The following is a 16,494-nucleotide window of genomic DNA, read 5'->3' on the forward strand; positions in this document are numbered from 1 at the left end:
CATGCAACCGTTGATCAGACCAGGGAGCTTCGCAAGGTGATGCTTTAGCCAGGAGGCGAGGGCGTACACGCTGTCTTCCTCCGGAGGAGCGGAGGTTTTGCCTCCGAGCTCGGCGACGGTGGCCCGGTAGTGGCCAACGGTTGTAGCAAGGACTCCTTTGATCGAGTCCAAACGCCTCGTTGTCAGAGATAGCTGCTCCCTCACTGCTGCTGCAGATTCCTTCTCGGAGGCAAGCTCTCGTCGGAGACCCTCGGTCAGCTCATTCGCCCTACGGGCCCGCTTGACGGACAAAACCTCCGCTTCCCGGGCCTTGGCGAGATTGGCCCTCAAGCCATCCTTTTCTCGCTCCTTCTCCATCAGAGACAGGTGGAGAGCTATAAGAGAGTCCAACAGACCCCTCTTTTTCACCTTCCAGGCGCTCGATTTCCGCCTTGAGCGCTTCGATCGCGACATCCCGGTCGAAGACCTCGTGGGTACAGCACTCTTCCATAACAACACCTGTGTGATACCCCTACGACCAAAGGGAAAAAACCAAAGCAATCAGCAACGGAATCAAGAACAAGTCTAGAAGCGAGCATACACAAAAAATAATAAAAGAAGGAAAGGGGCAAAACCGCCGGAGACGCACCAGGCTCTGGTGTTCCAGGTGAACGCGGAGAAGCTGGAAGAAATCCATATCCCTCAGACGCTGTTTGAAGCGATCTGTTCAAAAAAGAACAAACAAACATGAAACGATAAGGTGAGAAAAGCAAATCTCACGTTAAACGCACCAACAGCCGAAGACCACCTCCAACGTCTCCAAGAACGGCAAGATAACACTCCTCCTAACCTGAGATAGAAGTGTCGGAGGAGCCTACGTAAAAAAACAACAACAACAGCTCAAGTCGGAGGGCAGATCAGAAACAGGTCAGATGATGATCAAAATAAAAACATTTTATACTTACTCGGACCTGGCGCCGTCAGCCCCGGACCGAACCTAGCGCCCGTGGCGGCTGCTTGCTCCTCCAGGGTGAGAAGTCCAGCCATGACATCACCTGCAAAGCAACAGATACACAGTATTAGCACTTAGCTCAATACGCAAAGGAATGAACTGGGCGAAGACAATAAACACAAAGATGTGCACCAAACAGACTTACTCATAAAAAGCCCAGGCTGGGCAGCTTGCCGCGTCCTCTGAGCAGAAGTCTCCGCCGTATCGTGTGACGAAGGCCCAAAGGGCCGGACTTCCTCAGCCAGTGGCCCAGCGGGCGGAGGACTCGAAGAAGGCCAAGCCGCCGAGGCCTCCTCAGCAAGCGCGGCCTCCAGCCGCCCGACGTCGGCCGCAGGCACGGGCGAAGGCGCGACAATGGCAGGGGACGAAGGAACATGCCGCGGGATGGCCTCCATGTCCTCTTTAGAGCTTGAGCACAGCCCGCCAAGAATGTCAGGCATAGGCTCGACGGCGCTATTTTCTGGCTATTCGCCGACGCTCGTAGCACCGTGCGAGGAGCGTGCCGGGGCAACGCCGGTCTCCGGATGCCCGGCACCGCTCACAGCTCCACCCGTCGGGCACACTAGAGCTAAGGGAGAGCCGCGATCCCCTCCGCTCGCAACTCGCGTGTCCGCTGATGGGACGGAGGAGCTCTCAACATCTTCGCTGCTGGCGGAGGCAACACACGCACTGCCAGCAGAAGACAAGGCTAGCGCGATCAACGGAGCTCCGCTCTTCTTCTTCTTTTTCGCAGGTGCCCAAGAGCCGACGGCGCCCTTCCTCTTCTTAGACTCGGCCTCCGCCGTAACATTCTTCGCGAAGGCCTTCTTCTTCTTCTCAATCGAAGCCAGGACCTCAGCAGGAACCTCGCGCTCCCGGTAGACGATCCCGACCTCCTCAAAAACTCGATTGAGCCACGGCATGGTGCCTGCCACGGCCATCCGAGACGTGTACTCACGCTTGGAAATCATGCCAACCAACCCTATGGTGGCTTCCTCAACTTCAGAGACAAAACCGTCCTCCGTCACCCCCTCCCCCAAGGACCGACCGAAGCGGGGGAACGGAATCCCGGCCTCCGGCCCGAAAACGGGAACCTTGACCTGTTCCAGCCGAAAGGCTGGGTTGTTTTTGCCCAAGGGCCAGTAGTTGGAGGCCATGATCTCCTCCACCAGATCGCAGCCACCAGAGTAGCGGCACGCTGCCGCAAAAGCCTGATCACAAGCCTCCCTCGTCAGAGACACCTCCTCCGGCGGATCCACGCGTGTGTGTGGCGCCATCTCCTCCATCCGAGAAGTCAATGGATACTCCGAGAGCTCCACGCCATCCTCGGTAGTGCTGCGAACCCCGTAGGTCTTCACATAGAACCATTGCTCGAGCCAGCCGCGGTCCCACTTACCCTTCTAGCAAAAAGAGATCTCCAGGCGGTCCACGCCTTGGTTCCTCTTAGACATAAAAGTGCAACTACCATACTGGTAGGTCACCTCCACCTCCTTGCCATCTCGCACCTCCTTCTTCTTCGACTGCTTCTGCAGTTCATAGTACGTGCAGAAGGTGTCCACATCCGGCTCGGCACCGTAAGAGACGCACGCCCAGTAGAATTTGCTAAGCGTCAGGAAAGCAGTGGGAGTCAGATGATGGAGCTGGACATTGAAGGTCTCCAACACCCGGCGAATGAAGGGAATGTAAGGAAGGCGGAGGCCGTAGGTGAAGAAGTCCCGAAAGACCATCACATATCCTTCCTTCGGTTCTGGAACAGTCTGACCCGACGGAGGGATTTTTACCCTAGAAGAAGGAAAACATGACTCCTTCAACATCTCCGCGATTGCCTCCTCAGTAATAGAGGAGGGGACGAAGTCCCAAGACTTTATCGCCATATCTCCGGAGTTCGCGGTGATCAGGTCTCCGATAGACGCAGAGACACTCCCCAAATCCTCCTCCACTAGTTTTTCAAACTCCAACGTGGAGGCAGAGGCAAGCATGCACTCCTCAAAGCGCGCGCCCCAGCCGACGCCCCTAACGCCGAGAAGGTGGCGATAGGGACCGAAAAAGGCGGGCGGCGAGTTTGGGCGGAGGCGGAAGAGAAAGCCACCGCGACAGCAGCCTAAGCACGAGACACAGGCAGAACACGCGAGGGCTGCAAAAGGCGAGAGCAAAGAGGGCAAAGAGCGATTACTCAGAGCAAGCGAAAGCGAACGAGCAATGTGGGGGGGGGGACCCCGCCACCAACAACACCCTTATATAGGCCGCGGCCAGGCGGTCCGCCTCCCGCCGTACAGCGGTCATCCTCGGAGAACTCGCCTGCCAAGCAACGGTCATCTCCGGATAAGTTGCAATTTGCACAACAGCTATATTTGCAGCCAAACGGCTACTTTGATAAGACCAACGGCCGCGCCAGAGCGGGCTAGGGGGGAACCGGCGGAGATCGGTCGGAGACGTGACCAACGGCCACGCCAGAGCGGGCCAGGGGGGAACCGGCGGAGATCGGTCGGAGACGTGACCAACGGCCGTGCCAGAGCGGGCCAGGAGGGAACCGGCGGAGATCGGTCGGAGACGTGACTATGCGCAGTCTCTGCCCCCGCGGACGTCCTTGCTTAGGGCGTTTTGAGCTCACGGCACGCTTAGGCGGACCGTGGTCTCAAAAGGGGGGAACTGTTGTAACATGGCCACCGCGAGTGGCGGAGACCTGCGCAGTCAGTAGGTTACGAAGGCGTCTCTGACCTGTTACCAAAACGGAGGTTGTGCTCCCATGCCTCCAAACCCAAGAGAGAGAACGGTTGGTTAGATTGAGCTTGCAGGTTGCGGGCGACGGCCCTGACGCGGTCTCCGCCCGGCCGGCTCGCAGGCGTCTTCGGCCGATGGGGCGGAGGCCGCTCCGCCAGGAGACTAATTAAATGCCAACATTGTTTGTGTATGTGCAGGTAACCAGATGAGGGCGGTCGTGGACTGCGCGGGTGCTCCAGCATGGTCTCTGCCCGTCGGGGCGAAGACCCGAGCAGGAGATCGGCGATCCTGGGATGCCGGAGGCCTACGGCTTTGGCACTCCCAGAGGCGGAGGCCCGAAGGCTCATCGTCGGATCCTGAGGCCGGACAGAGCGGAAACCCACGGCGGAGGCCCTAAAGCCCATCGCCGAGTCTTGAGGCCCGATGGGCCGGTTGATCATGCAGGCCCAGTACCAGATGGCGGCATGGCAAGATTACCCCCGAGACGGAAGGCGAGTAGAGGAATATCCCAAGAATGTACTGTAACAGTTGAGGGATACTACTGTAAACTCTATGAATGTGGTAGTTGAGCCCTATAAATAGGGAACACTTGTAACAGTAAAGGGGTTGGTGGATGAATGAATGAAACCATAGCTTTCCGTGCCATTCCCTTACTCACCCATCTATCGCACTTGTTTCCCGCGCCTCCGCCGGTGGGTGCGGCGTAGCAGGCGGAGGCCTCCACCTCCTCATACTGTCTGAGAGGCGGAGGCCTCTTTCTCCTCCACATTGTCTGAGACCGCCAGTTTCAACAATATCTATGTGTATAGCAAAAGCTACGTATCTAGAAAAACTAAAACGTCTTATAATTTGGAACGGATTGAGTAAAGTGAAGCAAAAGCAGACACTACTGTTATTCCGACAGTGAGCGGTGGCATCACTGACCATTTGCAATCAGTTGTACCGATCAGCAACCTCACTATTACCACATCATCAGCCAGCAATCTACTAGTGAAAACACGTTACTACCCCAAATTATCCTAACTAATTTGCAATCTAGTTGTGAAAAAAAACTTGAGTCACTAATGAAAACAGGCTACCCTAATTTTTTTTTTTGTCTCAGTGTACCGTGCACTCATATAAATTTGTACAGCAAGCAAAACGCTTGCAGTTGCCTACTAATGGAACACAAACAGTACTGCATTAATTTTCCTTTTTACCATAAGAATTGACTAGCAAAAGATGCTGCATCGCATAAAATTTACTAGAACCAGTCTGGATGGATACTGATAACGTGCATCAAATTAAAGAGTTGCACAGATAATTCGATGACAACCATCGATTATTTCAATGTACTACAAAATAACAAAAATAAACCACAAGAGTGCTAGCACAAAGAAAAGGTCACCATTTCCTTCTATACTATACTACAAACTAAATCTCCTTCCTGGGAATGATATGGACCATCATGGTAAGCTCCCTCTCGTTCCTCTTCAGTTCAAACAGACAGATATCACCGAAACCTAGATCATTGTCACGAACAAATTTGTGCCAACCTCCACAAAGATAATGCCTTTGACGAGTTGTCACTATATTGGCCTTCCATATATTTCTCCTGCACCAGAGCACCACAGTTTGCCCTCCAGCTGGGAGATTCACAGCAGTAGCATATCGCGAACCTAATTCCTGATATGTTACAGATACAAAGTTAGAAAAGCAAACCTAATTCCTGATGTGTCACAGATAGAAAGTTAGAAAAACAATGAAAGCGAGGCAGACATTTTAAATGAACTAATTCTAAGTTTATATTATTGGCCTTTATATACTCAGTATTTTACAGGGAGGAATAAGATATTACTCTGATGCTGTAACAAAAAGTTTGTTTCATATGAAAGCAGGTGCATATATAGTTTGGCATTCATACAACAGCAATCATGTCAACATCAATAAACCAGCTTAAGGTGACAGTAACCAAATCCATAAGAATGAATAATAATAACTGAATGAGTTTAGAAGAGAATTGAACTTACTAGTATAGGTTTATAAGAGATCCCAAGGCTGACCCGCCTCATGATTGCTACATAAATGGGAACTTCGGATTTGATGGCCTGCACTCTTTCTTCAACAATCTTCTTTTGGGATTTAGATAGACCGCTATTGGATGGTAAAAAGTAGAGAGGATGACATGGCCTATGAGAATCTTTGATCTCCAGAGATTCATGCAAAATTCCATTCATGTCTCTTTCGGATGAAACATGCTCTCCTGCAGATAGTTTTATAGGCTATAAGAAGGGGATAATCCAAAATGCAATTGATTTTCTAAAAGTTTGCAATAATACCATCCGTTGGCTCCTTAGTATGGACTTCTGAAGCCATCTTTGGACTAGATCCACCACCAGGGCATGGGCCAGCCCTTTGAAAACCAGTTTCACTCCTGGAACGAGTAGCTGTTGCACAAAGTACATAGACTGTAAATGTAAACCTTCTCCCAAGCTTTTCTGGTAAAAAGGCACAGATATCTCCCTCCTGCACATGATTGTCACGGACAAAGTCTAACCACTGCCCTTGAAGCCTGTACACACCACCTTTTGTTGTGTTGAATTTGGGATGCCACTTCTTGCTCTTGCCTGGTCTCTGAAGTGTGACATTTGCGTTTACATGTGGAAAATATGCAAATGCATATTCCTTTATAATATCCTGATTACAGATGGAACATGATGTGATGTAAACAAACAACCAAGACTACTAAAAAATAATAGTTTCAACAGTGAACAAAAGGGGGGAAAAGTGTCATTTGTTCACATAGTAGAAGGCTCATGAGAATTTGAAGAGGTTTTAATTTAGCTTATACCTATGGCAGCATGTACATCAGCAAAAAGGAAATAATTTTTGGGAGCGGTGTCATGCTATTCAACAGTAGTGAACTTACAACAGAAGGAGCCGGGGGATGAACATGGCTCTTCCGCATGACGGCAATGTAAACAGTAGTTTTAGGTTGAATCTCCTGGATCAGCAAAGTTACTCTCTCCTTTTGTTCTTGAGATAGATAAGTTCGATGTGATACAATATAATCAGCCCCTGGTGCCTGAAGATCATCTGACTCAAAAGATTCATTTTCAGATGGAATGTCTTCTCCTGTGCAAATTGACACAACAGGCAATAGGAATAAGTAACTTTAGAATTTGAGGCAAATATGCAAGTAAAATATAAGTTATAACTGTATAACCTGAGCCACCAGATGACGAGGATGTTACAGTCATCTTCAAAGTTTCCCCATGTCGACTGGAAAGTTTCCCTGACGATCCTATGGTATCAAACTGAGAGCTGCTTGAAATATCGACATAATCTACTCTTGTTTCTCCAACACTTGGGATGCTTTTTATGCAATCACAACGAATGATTTTCTCACAACCATCGGAATCAAAGATCAGAACCTTGAAAACAGAGTTTTCAATGTGCTGGAACAGCAAGAAGTCATTCTCTTCAATATGATGGGCACCAACAAATTCCTCCCACCCATGTCTGAGAACCTTCTTATTATAACATTCCGTAACTTCAACATTATATACGCTGCCATTAGGGGATTCTAACTTGATAGTTTGGGATAACTTTCCTACAAAATGCTTCAGAAATTTGTTTGGCACAATCTGTAGTAACATTGAAAAGAATTGATGTAAATAGAGCAAGTCCTGGCCAGGTAAACCGAAAACAAATAATGTAATCTGAGATATGTTTGTCCGGAACTCCGGATATGTATCAGTAAACAGATATCGTTTTTTTATGGAGCAAACTACATTTATGGTGTCTTTAGAAAAGGGGAATTGAAGCTTTGGCTATTTTAACACGGCATACAAGACTTTCTGTCACTGTTTTAAGCCTTGGACATATCAAATGAAACACTAAAACTAATTTAAGAACTTCTGTGATTTAAATTATGTTTCTCACTATGAGGATCATATGGTCGTAGGGGTGTCACTCTTCCCAGTGTTCAGGAAGTAGCTAGCAGCCTAGCACCCTTCAGTTCTTCCTGGCTACCCCAAATCAAGTTAATCGAAGTACTAAATCCAGTCTCCATTTACCAAATCGACATTTACATTTTGGTATAAAATATTGGGAAATGCAAGTTATGGAAAACAAGATATCAAACTTGAGAAGTATTACCATGATATGTTTAGGACTGGCAGTCATACGCCTGAGGAAGCAGCTCACACTTTGATTCTTCTCATCCGGATGGTCCAAGTACCTTTTGCAATGATCACAAGGTTTCTTCATTCGGGAAGAACTAGCCATGTCAGCTGGAATTGCAGTTCATATTAGAAACATATTCAATTAAAAAGAAGACTCTGCTCTGCTGCACAGTCGCCCATTTCCAGCGTAACAAAATCTCAACACCACATCATAAATGCAGTTTGCTCCATAAAAACGAGTCCCTTGTTAAATGAACCCGTTTTTTCCTGGAAATCATTACACAGGTGGCAACTCTTGTCTATGCATAGTTTAAAAAAGCATTTTTTGCATTATGCTTAGATGCTGTACTCGGGCACCCAAAATATAATCCATTTTGAAATTCAGCTCAAGAGAAATGGTTTCCTATGCTACTACCAGTACCAGACAAAAGTAGGCTCAAAATCAAACAAAAATATAATGCAAAGAACTGAACAAATCAGAGCTGCTCTTCACTCTCTTACATTATTTTGATGCTCGAAGGAGAAGAGAAAACACCCTCGCCTCTGCATAGAAGCTCCGGCAAAGAATGGTGATAGCCTCAGTCAGAGCTACTGATACACATATATATATATACACACGCACAAGCCATCAAGCCAAGCACATGGATACAGTAGTAAAAGCAAGTGCTGGATGCAGAGGTGATCATCTCTCTTTTGGAAAGACTTGATGGAATGACAGTTCAGTGAACTATTGCAGGGAATCCACACAGAGAAGGAAGCTTGCCATCGTGTCCTCTCTGAAAAGGAGTATAGTATACCTTTTTTTTTAAAAAAAAATAATGAAATGTAGCATGTACTTATAATTAGTTAACAGTTTCCGCATCACTAAAGAAACGAAATGTATTATACTGTGGCCCAGATGAAACAACTTGTAGAAATTAAATGGTAATTTGCAATACATGCCTGTATCCAATCGTTCCTATTGACGTGCCAGCAGTCACTCCTTGCAAACACAACACACATCTACTGGCCATTTGTGTGGAGAGAAGTGGGAGGAACCCAAAAGCTCAGAATATGAATGCTCATGTGAGCTCAGTCAGGAGTCTGGAATCTAGAAGAACATTGATGCTTCAGAATATTTCGTCAGATTACCTGCGCGTGCGCGATAATATGATATGACCCATCAGGTCTGACAAAAGTTACGAATATACGATGCCATCAGGTCCGATCCAATCGTTCCAATCACACCTGCGGATTTTGGCAGCGAGTCCTCCCCTCCTCGGCTCCACCTCCTCGCCTACACTAGTCTGGTCGAAGCCCACCAAGATCAGCGCATGGCGAGCCATCCGGTGAGGTTCGGCCGCGCACCGCCGTACTTGAACGCTACCGGCCGGCGGCCTCCCGTTTCCCTCCGTCCGCTGCTCCACCTATGACGAGCAGGCCCGCCGAGCCTGGTGTCGCCAGCCGCTCGCTCCTTCTCCTCTTCCGCTACAACACCCAGTTCTCATGAACCATTGACTCCAAGCCGCTCTGGTCCACCGGTCCATAAAGTCAGCCCGTGACACAGTAACTTGCGGCAGCGGCCGCACTGCTGGCCCACTAGTCAGCAATCGAAGTCGCACTGGTTTCCCCTATACTCGGTTCAGTGGACGGATAGCTCGATCAGACAATGGTCTACGGGCATACTGACGTAAACCGAGTTCACAGCACCCACAATCGTAACACCACACCTGCTGACCCCACTGGTCAGCAAAATAAACACCCCTAAACTGCTATGTATACCCGGAATTTCACACAGCTATTTTTTCTCAAGCACTTTCGCTATACAGAAAATTCCCTAAAACTGAAATTCACCAAAAATGCTACGTATTCATATAAGCCTATCCATCTCATTGTTGAAATATTTCCATCACAAATAAATTGCTATCCTTTCCTAGTTTCTATTCATTGAAAAAATACTTTTTCAAGCACACCAAAAAATTTTATTTGCTCATTTTACTTCTTAAAAGGTCCATGAAAAATCATAAAACATCCCAAATATTCCTTTAAGAATTTCTAAAAAAAATCATATGTTCTATACCTAAATAGGAGAAGCCTACCGTACGATTTTTCTAGCTTCTTGTAAGGCCGCGTGACCACGTCACCTCCATTCTTTAGAGCTCACCACATGTCGTCGCGCTCTGCTCCCTGCGAAATTGATGAGGCACAGCTCTCCATGGGATCATTTACACTATTGCCTTATTAACTAATCAATCCAGCTTGCACCGAATATCTTTTCCCACTCCCAATACAATCATCCACTCCCACTTCCCAAGGTCCCATTAGGGCTTCCCCAACCTTGCTTTTTAAGCATAAGCCTCAAGTGCCATGTAGAATCGGATAAATAAGGTAGGTGCTCTAAATGTGTCATAGTAGCTTGCAAAAGCTATATATGCTTGAGGAGTAAGAAGGTGGTCCATACTAAAAAAGAAGAGAGACAAGAAATAAAGGTGAGGCATGATGAAAGAAAAAAGTTTCTTTACAAAACATAAGTAGTGATAATTTGCATTGTATGAATAGTAGTCTCAACATTTCTTAGTCTATGTAATCATTTTATTTGTACCAGAACCACTAAGAGTGTTAGTCTTCGTTGGTGATGCCCTTAAAGGACATCCAAAATGCTCAACCAACAAACAACTATGCCTTTTTTTTTGAGAGGACAAACAACTATGCCTTGATTTGTATTCCCCCTACTTCTTAAAATATATGCCAACAAGAGTATATATATTGGACTTTTTCAATGCCATCATCACCTTGATCTCCTCTCCGAATGTGCTCGACATTTTCATGGCAAGGGCCAATGCTACTCCTATGACCATGAGGCTCAAAACGTGTTATTTCGATTATTCGTCTTCAGCCATCAAATCCACTATTCACTCAGGCTTGGATGTACTGTGTACTGTTTTGTGTCTAAACAAATACTTGGAAATTCGTTTAAGGTAGAATAGTTTTTGCTAAGCAAAAAATATTCCTATCAATTTATACAACATGCGAGCACGGGTACTCAAGCTATGATAAACACAAGCAATGCCATCTCGCATCATATAAAAGACCGGTGCCTCCTGCACCGGTTTACAAATTACCATGAGTCCTATATAGGGCTTGCCAAAAGATGGTTGCGTCTGTCAACATGAGAAACTGTTCGTAGTTAGGACCTCCCAGGATGGCCATCAGAGAATTGGCCACCATGGTTTAAGTTCAAGATATATATAAAAAAACAAGCAAAATAACCCACGAGGTACTTGCATACAGGATCACAGGGCACAATCTCCTTCCATCTCAAGCTAAAGCTGCTCCCTGGAGATAATATGGACCTCCATGGTAAGCTTCCTCTCGTTCTTCTTCAGTTCAAACAGAGAGAGGTCACCGACTTGCAGACCGTTGTCACGAACAAATGTCGTCCAGCCTCTCCCCAGAAACCTCCTGTGGCGACTCGAAACCTTCATTTTGGCCTTCCAGATCTTCCTCTTGCACTGGAGCACCATGGTTTGCTCTCTAGCTGGAAGATGAGCAGCAGCATATTCTGTGCCGAATTCCTGATACGTTACAAGATTGGTGGTTAGAAATTAGAAATAGAAACACGTATACATCACAATGTCAGTCTGATATTGTCCAAAGGAACTGATTCCAAGGGTTCATTAGTACATCGTGATTCGACTCTGCAAAACTTTTTTAGCGTGCATATGCCATTTATGTGGCGTAGTAGCAAATACTTAGTTGATACTATGAATCTGGGTGAATAGTTTGGAATTCAGACAAGAACCACAATCTGGAGAACAAAAATATATAGTAGTAGTTTAACATTTGGAGAAGCATTAAACTCACTAGCTTAGCGACAGCAGTATTGGTCTTCCTCATTATTGCTATGTAAATGGGAACTTCAGATTTGATGGCTCTCACTTTGGCCTCAATAATCTTCTTTTGGGATCGAGATAGACCGCTCGTTCCTGGTAAAATGTAGGACGGCTCAGGATGACCTCCTGAATCCTTGCTGTTTGGAGGTCCACCAGAAATTTCATTCATGTCACTCTCCCATGAAACATGTTCTCCTACAAACAGATTTTACACCATAAGAAAGGAATAACTTCTATTTTGTCTCCCAACTCTTGTCTCTGTCTAATTTCACCCTTAACTCCAACACCATCTAAATCTAAAACCCCAACTATCAGTACCATTTGATTTTGACCTCGAGCTCCTTTTTTATGGTTTTGGAGTGTCGTGACATTGTTTCCCCTCCAATTTGGGTTTCTTTTGCCAACTAGACCATGCAACCGTCTGGGACTCTGGATAGCATGTCATTATCTCCCATTCTCTCCATGGCCACCACTTTGCTGTGTGAGTGGCAAGGGGAGAGAGAGAAAATGACAGGCAGGCCTGCGCCAAATCATGGCCTAGGTGGCAGAAAATACCAACTTGTATGAAAAACCATTTCCACGTCACTTGAAAGCTACCAAAAACAGGCTGGGAGGCCAAAATTGAATGGTATTGAGACTTGAGGTACCATATTTAGACGATACTGGACTTGGGGTTCAAAGTAAACAAACAAAAGAGTTGAGACCAAAAATGGATTCCTAATCTAAAATCTGATAAGTTGTTATGTTTTGCTATGATACCATCTGTTGATTCCTCCTTAACGTCACCTGCAGAAGCGATCTTTCCACTTGATCTAGCATGGCATGGGTCAGGCCTTTGAAAACAAGTTCTACTAACAGTTCCACCCTTGGAATTAGTTGCTGTTGCGCGAAGCAGATAGATCGTCAACTTGAATTTCCTTCGACTTTTTGTCGGTAGAAAGAGGCATATATCTCCTTCCTGCACATGATTGTCACGAATAAAATTGAACCACTGCCCCCTAAGAATGTACGTACTTTTATCTTTTCTTATGTAATATCTGGAATGCCACTCCTTGCTCTTGTCCGGGCTCTGGAGTGTGATATACATTGTTTCTCGTGGAAAATGTGAGATTGCATATTCCTTACAAATAACCTGATTACAGATGGAAAATGATGTCAACAAACAATAAAAATTAGTAAGTAAAACGTTTTCAATGATGAAGCAATGAGAAAGAAGGTCATTTATCCACATGTTCAGAAGATTTATGAAGATGAATTTCACTCACAATACACAAACAATAACAGCTTGCAATAAAAAGCCAATGTTGGACTTACCAAACGACCCAGGGGTTGAACATTTCTCTTCTGCATGACTGCTACAAAAACAGGGATCTCAGGTTGAATTTTCTGAATAATAGCCGTTACTCTCTCCATTTGTGCTTTAGATAGATAACTTCTACGTGCTAAAACATAATCAGCCACAGGCCGTGTCTGAATGTCATCTGACTCAGAAAGTTCATTTTCCACTGGAGTGCCTTCTGCACAAAGTTTCACAAGAAACAATTAGAAATGCTGACATAAACTTCAAGGCAAATATGTGGCTAACTAAATCAATGCTTAACGGTATAACCTGACTCCTCAGATGATGAGAATGTTGCAGCCATCTTTGCGGTCTTTCCATGGTTACTTGATCCACTCTTCTCAGACCTTGCGGACCTTTCACTTCCTGATGATTCTGTGGTATCATGACAAGAGCTGCTTGAAATACCAACAGAATCTACACTTCGTTCTTGAACACATGGGGTGTTTCTTAGGCCAGCACAAGAAAAGACTTTCTCACAACCATCGGTATCGAAGATCAGAACCTCAAAATGAGATTTCTCAATGTGACGAAAGATCAAGAAGTCATTCTCTTCTATGTGATTTGCATCAACAAATGCCTCCCATCCATGTCGGAGCATCAACTTATTTAAGTGCTCTGAAACTTCAACATCGTACACATTGCCATTAGGGGATTCTAATTTGATGGTTCCTGACAACCTTCCTCCAAACTGCTTCATAAATCTGTTTGGCACTACCTGTAGTAACAGCAAAAACGTAGTGATGTAAACAGAGAAATTGCAAAACCTAACAGAATATCAGAAAATATATGAAGCAATGTAAGGTGTATTCTCTAGAGTCAGAAAATGCATTCATGAATGCAGATTGTTCACACTGCAAACTAGCAGATACGACATCAGAATCTCATGCCATGTAAAAAATTCACATTATCAAAGGTTGTGGGAAAGAGCAATATCAATAATATAAACTAGTTCTGACGGAAAAAATACGGGAGCTGCATAAAACTTACTGAATGTCTAAAAACATGAGTCACAACAAGCAGTTTGCAATCTGTTCAGTGAACAGTTATGGCTGGCCCGAAATGAAGCTTATCAAAGTATGAAAGCCAGAATCCACTTACTTATTCCAACAGATCAATCAAAATGCAAGGAGAGAAAGAAAAAGCTTTCAAAGGCTTACCATGCTATGTTTAAAATTGGCAGTCATATGCCCTAGGAAGCAGCTTACATTTTGATTCTTTTGTTCCAAATGGTCCAAGTACCTTTTGCAGCAATCACAAGGTTTCTTCATTCGAGTCCGAGAACCACCACTTCTAGCCATGACAACTGTAATTCGAATTACATTATTACATCATATACATCTTTAATCAGAAAAGAAGCTCTGCTCTGTTGTAGAGCATGCAGAACATTACCTTGACCCCGTATCAAAAATAGAAAATTTGGCTTCCCAAAGATGTGTTTCTTATTAATTAAATACTTAAATGAGCCATCTTGCCCCTTGAAATAGTAGGTAAGCTTGAGAGATAGTGCGTGTTACTATACTAAATTACAGCCGTAGGATTCTTGCTTACTGTTCATTCGAGAAAACAAAACTTGCGTGTTACCCTAAGATACTAGAATCTAGCACCCTAACAACTGCAATCTAGAGTACAAATGTACAAAACAAAGAAATGGTGCACTGCAGTACAATACAGTTCTGCGATCCTGAAAACCAGTCGAAACTAGCAAGTAATCAGTAAAGAAATCAGAGCGGCTTATGGCTCTCAAACTTCTTTACTGCTAAAAAGAAAGGCGAGATGCCCCTTACCTTCGCGGAGAAGCCCCACCAAGATGATAGGGATGCAAAGAAGAACCTCCTCTCAGAGAAATGTTTTCAAAGAGAATGACTATGAGGTAGGAGTACCACTTTGTAAGCTGTCCTTACATAAGGGAAGAAAAGGAAGCCCAAGAGTCGGAAGAGTCTTTTGGTGTTTGGTTTGCACTTACTGAGTTTAAGCCTTCTTTTGGCACGGCTCATCCAAAACGGCTTCATCGGTGAATCCAAAGCCAGTGAAACCAGAAAAACTAATTTTTTCTGACTTCTAGTTCATTTTAATCCCGACTTACAAAACAGCTTCACACTATAGTGCCTCGATTTACGTAAAATAGACGAAGCCGAAGCCGACATAAGCCATAAAAAAGACCCTTAGTGTGTGACTGTTTCTGTGTGTTCAATGTATGAGGAAAACACTCCACCGAGTAAACTACTAATGGCTATTAATGAGTGGCCAGTGGTTGGTGGATCTTTCTTTTTAGATAGATGACGGGATGGAAATTGAAGATCAGTAAATATTCTGATGCCTACCTCAACCGGTTGGGTTAATGGAGTTAGTTCGAGTTTTGACTTACACCTGTTTAGCAGGTTTTTTCTCCGGCTCCGGTTCTTGCTTCTAAGGCTCACGGACCTCCAGCAGTCCCATATGTACAACCAGGAGCGTTTCTCAATTGCTGCAACGTGGAGAGAGTTGGTGCCATTGCTTATGGGACTCACGTTGTAAGAAAAAGTAGTTAAAAGCTGCAAGGATGAAGACTCATGCAGCAGCTTTGGTGTGGGTAGTAGGCCAATGAAATGGTTTTTTATTGATTTGGGCACCGGCGCAACTACTTGCTTTGCTCCTTGTTTTCTCGGCATCGCTTGCAATTGGAACCGTCTGCTGCAGTGGGGAGGAGTGGTGCTAAAATCATCTCTCTATTCTTTTGGGCATCACTTAGGCATACATTATGGAGGGCCTAGGAGCTGTTTTCAGTCAGAGGAGCCGGAGCCGTTTTGGAGGAGTTCTAAATTGTAGCTCCTCCAAAACGGCTCATGTGGCTCTTCCAAAACGACTCCAGCTTCTCTGGAGGAGCCCTTCAAGAGGAGCTATGCCAAACACTCTCTTAACATAGGTGCTCGTATTTTTTTAAACAACGTTGTTCCTTCAGTGATAAGCGACGTATCCATCAATATCAAAGTGCCTGTGGTAACTTTATCAAGTCAATTTTCCTAGATTTATTCTAAAATTTAACGAAGTTGCTCTTTTAGTGGTTGACAATATTTTCCTTACGTTAGGTTGTTTTTTTAGCAGTATGTGACGTGCCCCTATTAGCGAGGTGCATATGAGGACTCTGTCAAGTCAAATTCGAGATCTGCAGCTGGTGTTGTGCTCAAAGGGATTATGTGGGTATGCTATTCTTAGGTATGAGTGTACGTACTTGTATGAGTGTAGTTGGCAAAAAAAATCTCATTTGAACTCCAGCAGTTTTGCTGACGTGTTTTTGGATGTTTTTCTTCTCGGGTGAAACTGGTTTGGATGTGACCTAACAGTTCAGACATTACTAGTGCCTTTATTTTTTTTAATTAATTACATAGTATGGATGCACTCTATATGTAACTATTGACTCTCTCCAGCAACTTCACAAGTTGTTTA

At 45.1% G+C, this 16,494-nt stretch overlaps 2 protein-coding genes across 4 annotated transcripts; both read right to left on the minus strand.

Annotated features, from left to right (window-relative positions):
• Positions 1 to 4,954: 4,954 nt before the first annotated feature.
• On the minus strand, positions 4,955 to 9,329 carry LOC136482613 (B3 domain-containing protein Os03g0619600-like). 3 transcript variants are annotated; one of them, XM_066479836.1, is made up of 9 exons: positions 9,085 to 9,329; positions 8,800 to 8,988; positions 8,359 to 8,633; positions 7,832 to 7,965; positions 6,897 to 7,317; positions 6,600 to 6,805; positions 6,010 to 6,367; positions 5,701 to 5,933; positions 4,955 to 5,356 (listed from the first exon to the last, which is right to left on the minus strand). In XM_066479836.1, the coding sequence occupies exons 4-9, from the start codon at positions 7,958 to 7,960 to the stop codon at positions 5,105 to 5,107; spliced, it is 1,599 nt and encodes a 532-aa protein (XP_066335933.1). In that variant the 5' UTR covers positions 7,961 to 7,965; positions 8,359 to 8,633; positions 8,800 to 8,988; positions 9,085 to 9,329; the 3' UTR covers positions 4,955 to 5,104. The 3 variants fall into 3 exon arrangements, with proteins under 3 accessions (XP_066335933.1, XP_066335944.1, XP_066335938.1); XM_066479847.1 differs by having other exon boundaries at positions 6,600 to 6,802; positions 8,800 to 9,329; XM_066479841.1 differs by having other exon boundaries at positions 8,359 to 8,654; positions 8,800 to 9,329.
• A 1,651-nt stretch (positions 9,330 to 10,980) lies between these two features.
• LOC136482645 (B3 domain-containing protein Os03g0619600-like) lies at positions 10,981 to 14,916 on the minus strand. Its single transcript, XM_066479858.1, has 7 exons — positions 14,856 to 14,916; positions 14,229 to 14,374; positions 13,339 to 13,786; positions 13,044 to 13,246; positions 12,489 to 12,861; positions 11,701 to 11,924; positions 10,981 to 11,411 (listed from the first exon to the last, which is right to left on the minus strand). The coding sequence occupies exons 2-7, from the start codon at positions 14,367 to 14,369 to the stop codon at positions 11,160 to 11,162; spliced, it is 1,641 nt and encodes a 546-aa protein (XP_066335955.1). The 5' UTR covers positions 14,370 to 14,374; positions 14,856 to 14,916; the 3' UTR covers positions 10,981 to 11,159.
• Between the last annotated feature and the right edge of the window lie 1,578 nt (positions 14,917 to 16,494).

Source organism: Miscanthus floridulus, chromosome 1 (genome assembly GCF_019320115.1).
Source record: "Miscanthus floridulus cultivar M001 chromosome 1, ASM1932011v1, whole genome shotgun sequence".
Classification (NCBI taxonomy): Eukaryota; Viridiplantae; Streptophyta; class Magnoliopsida; order Poales; family Poaceae; genus Miscanthus; species Miscanthus floridulus.

Bases quoted from the DNA above. Each gene is read 5' to 3' on its own strand.
- LOC136482613 (XM_066479836.1), bottom strand. From the start codon at position 7,960: ATGGCTAGTTCTTCCCGAATGAAGAAACCTTGTGATCATTGCAAAAGG. The intron at 6,806-6,896 runs GTTATACAGTTA...CAATTTGCACAG, and splicing joins CTCGTCATCTGGTGGCTCAG to GAGAAGACATTCCATCTGAA. The intron at 5,357-5,700 runs GTAAGTTCAATT...GTAACATATCAG, and splicing joins TCTCTTATAAACCTATACTA to GAATTAGGTTCGCGATATGC.
- LOC136482645 (XM_066479858.1), bottom strand. From the start codon at position 14,369: ATGGCTAGAAGTGGTGGTTCTCGGACTCGAATGAAGAAACCTTGTGAT. The intron at 13,787-14,228 runs GTAAGCCTTTGA...CTGTTACTACAG, and splicing joins CCAATTTTAAACATAGCATG to GTAGTGCCAAACAGATTTAT. The intron at 11,925-12,488 runs GTATCATAGCAA...ATCTGTTTGTAG, and splicing joins TAAGGAGGAATCAACAGATG to GAGAACATGTTTCATGGGAG.